This window comes from Mobula hypostoma, chromosome 6 (genome assembly GCF_963921235.1).
Source record: "Mobula hypostoma chromosome 6, sMobHyp1.1, whole genome shotgun sequence".
NCBI lineage: Eukaryota > Metazoa > Chordata > Chondrichthyes > Myliobatiformes > Myliobatidae > Mobula > Mobula hypostoma.
The window spans coordinates 12,614,087-12,626,820 of NC_086102.1; the positions used below are offsets into that span (position 1 = coordinate 12,614,087).

At 44.7% G+C, this 12,734-nt stretch overlaps 1 protein-coding gene across 2 annotated transcripts in view; it reads right to left on the minus strand.

Annotated features, from left to right (window-relative positions):
• The window catches only part of gabpa (GA binding protein transcription factor subunit alpha), a 79,416-nt gene that overhangs the window by 18,822 nt on the left and 47,860 nt on the right, over positions 1–12,734 (minus strand). For both annotated transcript variants that reach the window (XM_063050286.1, XM_063050285.1), the window contains exons 8-9: positions 7,877–7,933; positions 2,409–2,549 (exon numbers count right to left, since the gene is read on the minus strand). In XM_063050286.1, coding sequence (XP_062906356.1) covers positions 2,409–2,549; positions 7,877–7,933 — 198 coding nt within the window. The remainder of the gene's footprint in view (positions 1–2,408; positions 2,550–7,876; positions 7,934–12,734) is intronic.

The window sequence follows — 12,734 nt, forward strand, 5'->3', positions numbered from 1 at the left end:
ATATGAAAACTTCTAAGAGGGGTGAATACTTTTTTATAGGCACTGTATGTACTTTGATAATAAATTTGCTTTGAACTTTGAAAGTGAGGGAAGTGGAAAGACATTGTGTAGGCAGAAGGGATTGTTTAATCGGTCATTTGATTATTTATTTAATTAATTCAGCACAACATTGTGGGCCAAAGGGCCTGATCCCATGCTGTACCATTTTATGTTCTATATCTTTCCTTTACCACGCTCTGCTTCCAACCACCAAGCCAATTTTTATCCAACTTCTTTATCTTCAAGTTCCCTACCTCATAGGACATGATAAGTTCATAGTTGCAAAATGCATGCATTTCACCAACGTCAGTTTGATTTGAACCCACTACTATCAAGCTGCTCATCAAATCCTATCAACACCAATGAAGTCATGGATGATCTTTGAAAATACTGGGTAAAAAAGAATGTCAGGTATGAGGAGGTTACAGATAAAGATAAGGCATTCTAAAGCGTGCTAAAGCCAACGAAGATTTAAATTAAATTGCACTGTAAGGAACAGTTTCTCTGCAGATAAAAGTGAGATCGATTGGACGCCAAACGCTATTACAGTTCCGGAGTTCAATTCCAATGTCATCTGTAAGGAGCTTGTACGCTCCTCCCCATGAACGCATCAGATTCCTCCGGGTGCTCTGGTTTCCTCACATATTGCAAAGATGTACTGGTTAGTAGGATAACTAACACTGTACACTGTCCTGTGATTAGTCTGGAGTTGCTGGGCCAGAAAGGCTTGTTCTATATAAATAATCAATCAATCCATTGTCGCGATGATAGAACGCTGACACATCTCAGAGGCATGTGCTGTTCCTAGCACAGCAGGTAGTGTTGACTTTCTACATGGCAGGTTGTTAGGCCACCGTAAATTAAACCTGGGAAAAATGGTGGAGTTGATAGGATTATAAGGTTGAAAAGGTTACAGGGAATAAAACTTAACAGGACAAGTACTACATCTCCCTCACCACCATACAGGGCCTCGAAAAGAACTTCCAGGTGAGGCAACACTTCACCTGCGAGTCTGTTGGGATTGTCTCCTGTATATGGTGTGTCCTTAATCTGACTTCTCTTTCCCATTCTGACATGTTGGTCATGGCCTCCTCTACTGCCACAATAAAGCCATACTCAGATTAGAGGAGTAACACATTGTATTTTGTCCTGGTAGCCTCCAATCTGATGGCATGAACATCAATTTCTCTCCCTTTCCTCTTCTCTTCTTCCATTCCTCAATCTGATTACCCTCTCACCTCTTCTTTTCCCTTCTCCTCACCTGGACATCACCTACCTCTGCTGCCCCTCCTTGACCTCTTTCTTCCATGGTTCACTGCTCTATCCGATCAGATTCCTCCTTCTTCAGACTTCCCCCACCACCTCACTTCATCCCTTTTTTACCTGTCAATTGTGCCCCTACCCATCCGCCACTCTCTTACTTCTGCCCTCATCCTTCCCAGTCCTGATGAAGGGCCTCAGCACAAAACATTGACTGCTTATTCCCTTCCATAATTTTAAGGCATCCGTTAGTCTTGCGAGAACATGGATCTGCGCCTGGAAAGTCTTCACTCTCCAGGGCGCAGGCCTGGGCAAGGTTGTATGGAAGACCGGCAGTTGCCCATGCTGCAAGTCTCCCCTATCCACGACACCGATGTTCTCCAAGGGAAGGGCAAGGGCCGATACAACTTGGCACCAATGTCGTCGCAGAGCACAGTGTGGTTAAGTGCCTTGCTCAAGGACGCAACACGCTGCCTTGGCTGGGGCTCAAACTCATGACTCAGGTCGCTAGTCCAATGCCTTAACCACTTGGCCACGTGCCCACTCCCTTCCATAAATGTTGCCTGATTTACCAAGTTCCTCCAGATCAGGGGCTCCCAAGCTGGAGTCCACAAACCCTGTGCTTATCGTTATTGGTCCATGGCATAAAAAAGGTTTGAACCCCTCTCTAGTACTTTGTGTAACTGATGGAATCCTTTGCAAGATGATGAGAACTCAAGGACTAAATGCCCTACTTGTGGGGCAGAATGAGTAGATGCTTTTTAATTGTTTTCTTTATATTTGTAAAGCAGTTTAAAAAGCTGAAATAATTTTAGAAGCATGTCTAATTAGATTTTGGCTGTGTTTGAATAGACGTGATTAAAAAGGCTTGGCTATAATGACTGTCAAAACAAATCATGTGTGGGACTAGCCACTTACACTGGGATAAACTCACACTGCTGACCCACACTGATTAGCTGGGAGCCAGCTCCCTTGCAGAGGTTCATGCCTGGAGATGATTCAAATTAAAAGAGGATTCAGGCAACAGACAGCTGGCAGGCATCAGCAGCCCAGGCAGATGAAGGAATGTCCAGCCCATTAAAACCCACATCATCCTAATTTCCTCTTACCTGTCCTGTTCCCTGGAGAACTTCTGTCTTCACCAGAGATCCGTGGAGCACGTGGGACTTTGGCCGGCTTCGGCGTTCCAGTGAAGACCTTAATTGTGGTGGGAGTTGCCGGCTGCACTGTGGCAGGAATTATTTGGACAGCTGAAAATTAAAATAAAAACTGCAATGATCAGAGAGATCAGCTAAGCAACTGGTGTAAAGAACTATTACTCATACCAATGTTCATCTCAGAAAATGATCCCCACACTTTGACCAGAATTTATTTCTATAAGGACACCAGTCAATGTATGAAGTGTAAAATTTCACTTCATCCTCATCAGCAGTACAGTCGTGATGAAACAAAATGATTAAATGATTTTGGTTAAATGATTAAAGAAAATGTTCCAATCCCATAGACAAGATTTACATACAACCTTGAATCTTGGAAACAATAATCCAAATTGGATCACTTTTAGGCAGCATTTATAAAATGTACTAAATGCACAATTTTAGGCAGTTCCAAGAAAATACTCGTCACCAGCAACGGCATAGCCCAGCACAATGGCAAGGTACCGCAGTAACCTAGTGGCTAGCGCAATACTATTACAGCTAGGTGTGCATGGATTTCCTCTAGTGCTCTGGTTTCCTTGCACAGTCCGAAGGGGTACCGGTTAGTAGGGTAATAGGTCATTGTAATTTGTTCTATGGTTAAGCTGGGGTAAAATAGGTGAGTTGTTAGGCAGTGCAGCTCACCGGGCCAGAGGGACCTGTTCCCCACTGCATCACTAAATAAAAATAAACAAATAAAGTGCTAAAAACAAAATGAAGTATTTAAGCCAAGTTAAGCAGATGTGAACAATTTTGGGTTTCCTTGATTCCCCGTCATCACAGAAGCAGCCTGTCCAGCCAACCTGAGTCACTCCACGTGATATCAAGATGCAAGTGAAACCAATGGATACAAAGGAGACGATAAAACCCCAGCTGTATACCGAAGCCATGCAGTCTAGAACCAGTCTAGAACCTCCAGCCGAGCTGCTTAGCACCAGGACCAATCCAACAATATGGCAAGTTGCTTGCAAGTCTCCTCTTCAGCTAGACAAATCTAACCCGGGTAATTACTGACCAGCAGTCTTCAACAATGAGATCGACCATGTTACTGTTTGTGTTGTTAAGCAACATCTCTCACAAATAACCTGCTCTCTGATCTTCTGGCAGGCCTGCTGCATTCACCAGCAACTTTTATGTGTGTTGCTTGAAATTCCAGTATCTGCAGATTTCCTCGTGTCTCTGATGCTCTGTTAGGATTTGCCATACCGTGCTCTACAGCGGCATGGTAGCTAGCACTTAGCACAATGCTTGACAGTACAAGCTACCTGGTTTCAATTCCTGCTGCAGCCTGTCAGGAGCTTGTACGCTCTCCCCATGACCACGTAAGTTTCCACTGGGTGCTCCGGTTTCCTCTCACAGACCAAATGTTGGTAGGTTAAGTGGCCCTTTAAATTGCTGTGTGATTAGTCTAGGGCAGGGGGTCCCAACCTGGGGTTCATGGACCCCCCCCCCGGTTAATGGTAGGGGTCCATGGCATAAAAAAAGGTTGGGAACCCCTGGGCTAGGGTTATGTAGGTGGGTTGCTGAGCTGGGCAGCTTGTCGGGCTGGAAAGGCCTGTTCAGCACTGTATTTCTAAATAAATAAATCAATTTATTATCAAAGTACATGTATGTCACCATACACTACCCTGAGATTCATTTTCTTGTGGGCATTCACAGTAGATACAATGAAACACAACAGAATCAATGAAAAGCTACAGAGTCGGACAATCTACATTCCTAAGGCATACAGGTGATTAGGGTAATCAGTTACATGGGTGTAACTGGGTGGTCCATCTATGCCACGAACATATTAGGGATTTTGGTTCAATCAAACCTGCACTAATCAACTGCATCTGTCAACAAAATCCTTAATATACTTGCTCAGATTTCAGATTCAGATTTATCAATCCTGTGTCGTCATCACTGTCTGATATGGGTGGTGAGGAGGCTACTGCACAGGATCTAAGTAAGTTGCAGAGAATTGTAAATGCAGTCACCTCCATCATGGACACTAGCCGCCAAAGAATCCAGGACATCTTCAAGGACCGATGCCTCAAAAAGGTGGCGTCCATCATTAGGGATCCCCATCCCCCAAGTAATGCCTTGTTCTCATTGCTACCACCTGGGAGGAGGTACAGAAGCCCGAAGGCACACACTCAACGGTTCAGGAAGAGCTTCTTTCCCTTTGCTATTGGATTTCTGACTGGACACTGAACCCATGAACGCTACCTCACTACTTTTATTATTGCTATTTTTGACCACAATGCTTGGCAGAAAACACAGAGCACAAGCAACAGAACAATAACAATAAGCCCTGCTCCTCCCTCCCCCCCCAACACACACACACAAAAACAGTCCTCCAACACCAGGACAGGCCACCAGCCTCTGGTCTCCAGGCCTCTGGGCACTGGGCTTTGATTTCTATGCTTGTTGTTCCTGTACCTGCCCAATAATCCTTTAAAGGCATTTACACAATTCCCTCAACAACTCTGTGGAAGTTCCACAAACTCTGCACTGTTTTGGGGTGAAGAGTCTTTTTCTGAATTTGCTTTCCAACTTCTTTTATCAACTTTCTCCAGTTTTGCTCTTTATCCCCCAAGTGAAAACATTTGATCTGTATCAGCACTGTCAGCAGCCTTCTTAACACCAAAGGTCTCTCTCTATCAGATCATCTTTCAGCTTCCCCATTTCAAAAGGCACCCAGTGTTCAGCTCCACGATCGATAGCCATACAGGTATCAATTACCCACACCAGTGTCTGCACAACACGAACAGGCCTGCTCACAGTAATCCAAATGAGGTCTGGACAAGGTTCAAAGTTTGGCAAGATTTCTCAGCTCTCCAATCCCATCTTGTTAAAAACAAATCCTTGTGTCATGGCCTAATTTACAATATTGTGTATATGCTCCTGATGAAGGGTCTCGGCCCAAAACATAGACTGTTTACTCTTTTCCATAGATGCTGCCTAGCCTGCTGAGTTCCGCCAGCAATTTGTGTGTGTTGTATATATGCTTCCTCAGATTCTATTGCTTCTCTATACCAGTTATTCATACTTCTCAGATATTTGCAACCTCACCATGTTTCCTAATATAACACTTCACTTTTGCACTGATAGTTGTTTGCTCTGAAGCACAGAAGCTGAGCAGAGACCTGCGGGAAGTTTATAAAATTAAGAGGCTTAGATCATACAGATAGTCAGAATTTTCGTCCCCACCCAAAACCTCCAGAGTAGAAATGGCAAGAAATGCCAGATGTTAGAGGGCCTGCATTTAAAGTGAGAGGTGAAAAGTTTAAAGATGTATGGGCAAGTGTCCACTCTGTCTAGGCTTTTCAATATTCAATAGATTTCAATGAGATTCCCCCCCGCCCTGCCTCCGTTTCTTCTAAACTACACAGAGTAGGCCCAGAGCCATCAAATGCTCTTCATACATTAACCGTATGTATAAGACATTATCAACATCCTTTCAGAAATAGAATTTTCACACGAAGCAATGGATCTTTATACTATGGCACTCTATCCACTACTTCACAATTGTTTGTGTTTGTCCATTAAATCATGCATCTTTCTAGCTACAAGCTTCTGAGTTGCTCTCAGGGAGCTTCTGAACATCAATGAAAGTCCAACAAATATCTCACAAACTTCTGTCTTGCGGTCTGATATAATATCTCCACACTACGACAATGGCTCTTAGCTTGCTAGTCTAGAGAGTCTGACAAATGGTCTATCCCTCTACCTCTCCACCGTGACGCTTGCATAGATCTCCGGCACAGCAGTTAACGTAATGTTTTACAGCGGCAGTGATCGGGGTTCCATTCCTGCTGCTGTCTGTTAGGAGTCTGTACATTTTCCCTGTGACCATGTGGGTTTCCTCCCACATTCCAAAAAGAGGTACAGGTAAGTGAGTTGTAGGCATGGCGACATACGTGGCTGCCCCAGCGAATCCTTGGACTGAACTGCTCACTGACGCAAACCATACATTTCACTGCAGGTTTCAGAATCAGAATCAGGTTTAATATCAGTGAAGTTTATTGTTTTTGCAGCAAAAATAAAAATAAAAGTAATGAGGTAGCGTTCATGGGTTCAGTGTCCATTCAGAAATCCAATGGAAGAGGGGAAGAAGCTGTTCCTGAATCGTTGAGTGTGGGCCTTCAGGCTTCTGTACCTCCTTCCTGATGGTAACAATGAGAACAGGGCATCATCTGGGTGATGGGGGTCTTTAATGATGGATGCTGCCTTTTTGAGGCATCGCTCCTTTTGATGTGCGTGACAAACAAAGCTAATCTTTACATTTTATCTTTATGCTCACCTCATCTCCTGACGGGCTGTCGCTAGGGGGTCCTTGGAAGGAAGTTACTGGACACCTTTAGGTATTCAGCTGCTGTAGTGCGACTATGTCTGGTGCCCTCAGCCTGTCTGTCTGACAGACAAAAGCTCTGTGGCACTCTAGAACCAAGGAAATGCAATCTGATGCTGTTGCTGCTTGTTTGATGTGATGATTTAACAGCTGCTCTTCAACACGGGATTGACCCGTGAGGAGAATTCCCATACCACACAAGAGTAGCTTAGGGAGACCTTGGAGGTCCTGCTCGCAGCTGTACATTCCCAGTGTCAAGTTACAAGCCTGCAAATGATGTCTCTGAAGCTGACACTCCTCACACTGCAGCCATTGTAACTGGTGTTCAGCCACACGGCTGATGGATAATCCAAATCTACGTTTCTGGTAACATTAAAGACATTTAAAGTGATCTCCATAATCACACGCAACTTAAAACTATTCACTCTTGGCCAGCATTCACAGTGGGCTCAACTCTGAAAAGTGTAAAAATGCAAAAGGTAGTTCCCCCCTCCAAAAAATCTTGTCATTAAAAAACGCAATGCAACTAAAATGGTAACCAAAAAACGACAAGTCTTTAATTCAAAAGTAACTGTTTCATTGCAAAATTCACAGAGAGCATGTGTATAAGGTGAGAGGGCTTAATTTAAAAGGAAATGTGAGGGGCAAGATTTGTTTTAAAACACAGAGTGTTGGGTGCATGGAATGTTCTGCCAGGAGTGGTGGTAGAGATAGATACATTAGGGACATTTAGATAAGCACATAAATGTGAGGAAAATAGGCTATGGACATTGTGTAGGCAGAATAGATTAGCTTAGTTGGCCTTTTGACTATTAATATTTGGTTCAGTACAACACTGTGGGCTGAAGGGCCTGTTCCTGTGCTGTACTATTCTATGTTGTAAAACTGAAGGCCTCATCCAGACATCCAAGTTAACTGAAGTTGAATGAGAGTACAAAATCAATGCAAAACATGACCATTTGTTGGTAGAATGACAGGACGAAACATCAGCTAAGAATCAAAACAAACAGGTACACAGAAGGATGATCCTGTCACAAGTACTCACGTTGATCAATGGTAACAGTTGTTATTTCACCTGTGTGCTCTTGGCTTGCCAATACGTCTGTAAGGCAAAAATAAGCTCAATTAACTAAATTACCAAAACACTTACCCCATGTATGTAATGAAAATCTGTGACAAGTATCATATTTATTTCATTCGAACACCACATACTAGTGAATAAGGCCTCCGTTGGTCAGGGTCAACTATGGTTGTTATAGGTCTAGGTACACAAGCCAGGGCAGTACGACACAGACAACGAGCTGTTGCCCATGCAGCAGGCTCCCCCTCTTCACGCATCTGATGAACCCAAAGGAAGGGCAGAAACCGATAGTTTGGCACCAGCGGCATCGTAGGAGTTGCCTGTCAGCGGTAAACTCAACGCAGTACTACCTTCAGGACTCCAGCTCCAGGTTTTTTCCCTCAGGTTTTACTCATGAAGTCTTCCTCATGAGAGGGTATAGCTGCAAGGCAGCTGAGCTTTGAGATCAGTTTCCCTTCTCCTAGATGAGCTGCCAACCACAGCAGACAAGCCACATCTGCCTGACGTGAATGGTTTTCAGTTGCCAGCAGCCTGCCTTTGCCTCTTCTCCTGTCAGCAGAAACTGTTCCGCCGGGCTTACTAACGAACTACATAGTGTATGTTAATTTAAATTATGGCTCAACGCTAAAACAGATGTTTCACAAGTTTAACTGTCGAAAGAGGGCTGGGTGCAGGAGGTGATATTCCATGCACAGTTAGTTATTACTGATAGCATTCTTCAATTATTCCATTCAAACATGTGACACTAACGCAGGAGCATAAAAACACCACCTCCAAGTTCCTTTAAGCCACGGTAACTTGAATTGTAACTAGGTCACAGTAACTTACCTCAAAGTTCAAAGTAAATTTATTATCAAAGTATATTTATGTCACTGTATACAACCCTGATATTCATTCTCACGTGGGCATACTTAGTAAATCCAACCACCATAACAGAATCAATGAAAGACTGCACCCAACAGGGTGGACAAACAGTGAGCAAAAGGCCAACAAACTGTGGAAATGCCGAAAGAAAGAAAAAAAGAAAACAAAGAGAAATAACAATAATACATATATAAGCAATAAATATTGAGAACATGACATGAAGAGTCCTCGAAAGTGAGTCCATAGGCTGTGGGAACAGTTCAGTGATGGGGCGAGTGAAGTTATCCCCATTGGTTCAAGAGCCTGGTGGTTGAGGGACAGTAATTGTTCCCAAACCTGATGGTGAATCCTGAGGCTCTTGTGGCTTCTTCCTGATGGCAGCAGTGAGAAGAGAGCATATCAATAAGGCTGAAAGAGTACAGAGAAAATTTACCAGGACTTTAGGACCCGAGTTATAGTGATCGGTTGAACAGGTTAGAACTTTATTCCCAGGAGTGGAGGAGAATGAGGGAAGATTTGATAGAGGTACACAAAATTTTGAGGAGTATTGATAGGGTAAATGCAAGCAGGTGTTTTCCACTGAGGTTGGGTAAGACTAAGACTAGAAGTCATAAGTTACAAATGATATATCAAATACTTAAGGAGGAACTTCGCGCAGGGGATGGCGCGAGTATGGAATGAGATGTCAGCGGAAGTGGTGGATATGGATTCAATGTAAGATTTAAGAGACGTTTGGGTAAGTACATGGTTGGAAGGCGTATTGTGGGCTATGGTCCAGGTGCAGGTCAATGGGACTAGACAGAATTAACATTTCCGAAAGACCATAAAATTATAGGAGCCAAATTAGGCCATTTGATCCATTGAGTCTGCTTCACCATTTTCTCTTGAAAGATATTTCAAGTGGGAGTGCTGAGAAAGAGATTTTTGAAATTTTCGTTATTTTTTTTCTCCAACGGCTTTCTGAGAGGCGGGACTGCGCAGGCGTGTGACGTCGGGCAGTGCAGCGCGGCAGATTTAAAAGGGCAGGCATCCTGCTTCGGATTTGATTCGAAGAAGGAGTCTGAGAGTCTGAGTGGGAGTGCCGAGAAAGAGATTTTTGAAATTTTCGTTATTTTTTTTCTCCAACGGCTTTCTGAGAGGCGGGACTGCACAGGCGTGTGACGTCGGGCAGTGCAGCGCGGCAGATTTAAAAGGAACAAAGCCTCAGAGAGCGGGCAGCGTAGTTTGCGGGCAGCGGAGTGAGCCGGGAGCAGAGTGAAGACTTAAGGGCTTCGGCTCACCGGGCTTAGGCGGAAGCGGGCGAGGCGAGGAAGGTTTGACATTCATTTTCTGTTGCTATTTGAGGAGAGGGGCATTATGACTGTGAGGGCAGTTTGCTGTTCTCGGTGTCGGATGTGGGAGGCCCTGGAGTCTCCAAGCCTCCCGGACGTCTACATCTGCGCCAAGTGCATCGAGATGCAGCTCCTAAGGGACCGCGTTACGGAACTGGAGCTGCAGCTCGATGACCTTCGTCTGGTCAGGGAGAGCGAGGAGGTGATAGAGAGGAGTGGAAGGCAGGTGGTCACGCCGGGGCCACGGGAGGCAGACAAGTGGGTCACGGTTAGGAGGGGGAAGGGGAAAAGGCAGGTGATGGGGAGTACCCCGGCGGCTGTGCCCCTTAACAACAGGTACTCCTGTTTGAGTACTGTTGGAGGGGACAGCTTACCCGGGGGAAGCGACAGTGGCCCTGCCTCCGGCACAGAGTCTGGCCCTGTAGCTCAGAAGGGTAGGGCAAGGAAGAGGAGGGCAGTTGTGATAGGGGACTCGATAGTAAGGGGGTCAGATAGGCGATTCTGTGGACACAGTCCAGAGACTCGGATGGTAGTTTGCCTCCCTGGTGCCAGGGTCCGGGATATTTCTGATCGTGTCCAAGATATCCTGAAGTGGGAGGGTGAAGAGCCAGAGGTCCTGGTACATATAGGTACCAATGACATAGGTAGGAAAAGGGATGAGGTCCTGAAAGAAGAATATAGGGAGCTAGGAAGGGAGTTGAGAAAAAGGACCGCAAAGGTAGTAATCTCGGGATTACTGCCTGTGCCACGCGACAGTGAGAGTAGGAATGCGATGAGGTGGAGGATAAATGCGTGGCTGAGGGATTGGAGCAGGGGGCAGGGATTCAAGTTTTTGGATCATTGGGACCTCTTTTGGCGCAGGTGTGACCTGTACAAAAAGGACGGGTTACACTTAAATCCTAGGGGGACCAATATCCTGGCAGGGAGATTAGCGGGGGCTACTGAGGTGACTTTAAACTAGAATGGTTGGGGGGTGGGAATCAAATTAAAGCGGCTAGGTGTGAGGAGGTTAGTTCACAACAGGGGGATGGGAACCAGTGCAGAGAGACAGAGGGGTGTAAAGCGAGCGCAGAAGCAAAAAGTACAAAGGGGAAAAGTAAAAGTGGCAGGCCGACAAATCCAGGGCAAGCATTAAAAAGGGCTAAGAGAGTTGTAAAAGAGCGCCTGAAGGCTTTATGTGTCAATGCAAGGAGCATTCGTAATAAGGTGGATGAATTGAAAGTGCAGATTGTTATTAATGATTATGATATAGTTGGGATCACAGAGACATGGCTCCAGGGTGACCAGGGATGGGAGCTCAACGTTCAGGGATATTCAATATTCAGGAGGGATAGACATGAAGGAAGGGGAGGTGGGGTGGCGTTGCTGGTTAAAAAAGAGATTAACGCAATAGAAAGGAAGGACATAAGCCGGGAAGATGTGGAATCGATATGGGTAGAGCTGCGTAACACTAAGGGGCAGAAGACGCTGGTGGGAGTTGTGTACAGGCCACCTAACAGTAGTAGTGAGGTCGGAGATGGTATTAAACAGGAAATTAGAAATGTGTGCAATAAAGGAACAGCAGTTATAATGGGTGACTTCAATCTACATGTAGACTGGGTGAACCAAATTGGTAAAGGTGCTGAGGAAGAGGATTTCTTGGAATGTATGCGGGATGGTTTTTTGAACCAACATGTCGAGGAACCGACTAGAGAGCAGGCTATTCTGGACTGGGTTTTGAGCAATGAGGAAGGGTTAATTAGCGATCTTGTCGTGAGAGGCCCCTTGGGTAAGAGTGACCATAATATGGTGGAATTCTTCATTAACATGGAGAGTGACGTAGTTAATTCAGAAACAAAGGTTCTGAACTTAAAGAGGGGTAACTTTGAAGGTATGAGTCGTGAATTAGCTAAGATAGACTGGCAAATGACACTTAAAGGATTGACGGTGGATATGCAATGGCAGGCATTTAAAGGTTGCATGGATGAACTACAACAATTGTTCATCCCAGTTTGGCAAAAGAATAAATCAAGGAAGGTAGTGCACCCGTGGCTGACAAGAGAAATTAGGGATAGTATCAATTCCAAAGAAGTAGCATACAAATTAGCCAGAGAAAGTGGCTCACCTGAGGACTGGGAGAAATTCAGAGTTCAGCAGAGGAGGACAAAGGGCTTAATTAGGAAGGGGAAAAAAGATTATGAGAGAAAACTGGCAGAGAACATAAAAACGGACTGTAAAAGCTTTTATAGATATGTAAAAAGGAAAAGACTGATAAAGACAAATGTAGGTCCCCTGCAAACAGAAACAGGTGAATTGATTATGGGGAGCAAGGACATGGCAGACCAATTGAATAATTACTTTGGTTCTGTCTTCACTAAGGAGGACATAAATAATCTTCCAGAAATAGTAAGGGACAGAGGGTCCAGTGAGATGGAGGAACTGAGCGAAATACATGTTAGTAGGGAAGTGGTGTTAGGTAAATTGAAGGGATTGAAGGCAGATAAATCCCCAGGGCCAGATGGTCTGCATCCCAGAGTGCTTAAGGAAGTAGCCCAAGAAATAGTGGATGCATTAGTGATAATTTTTCAAAACTCGTTAGATTCTGGACTAGTTCCTGAGGATTGGAGGGTGGCTAATGTAACCCCACT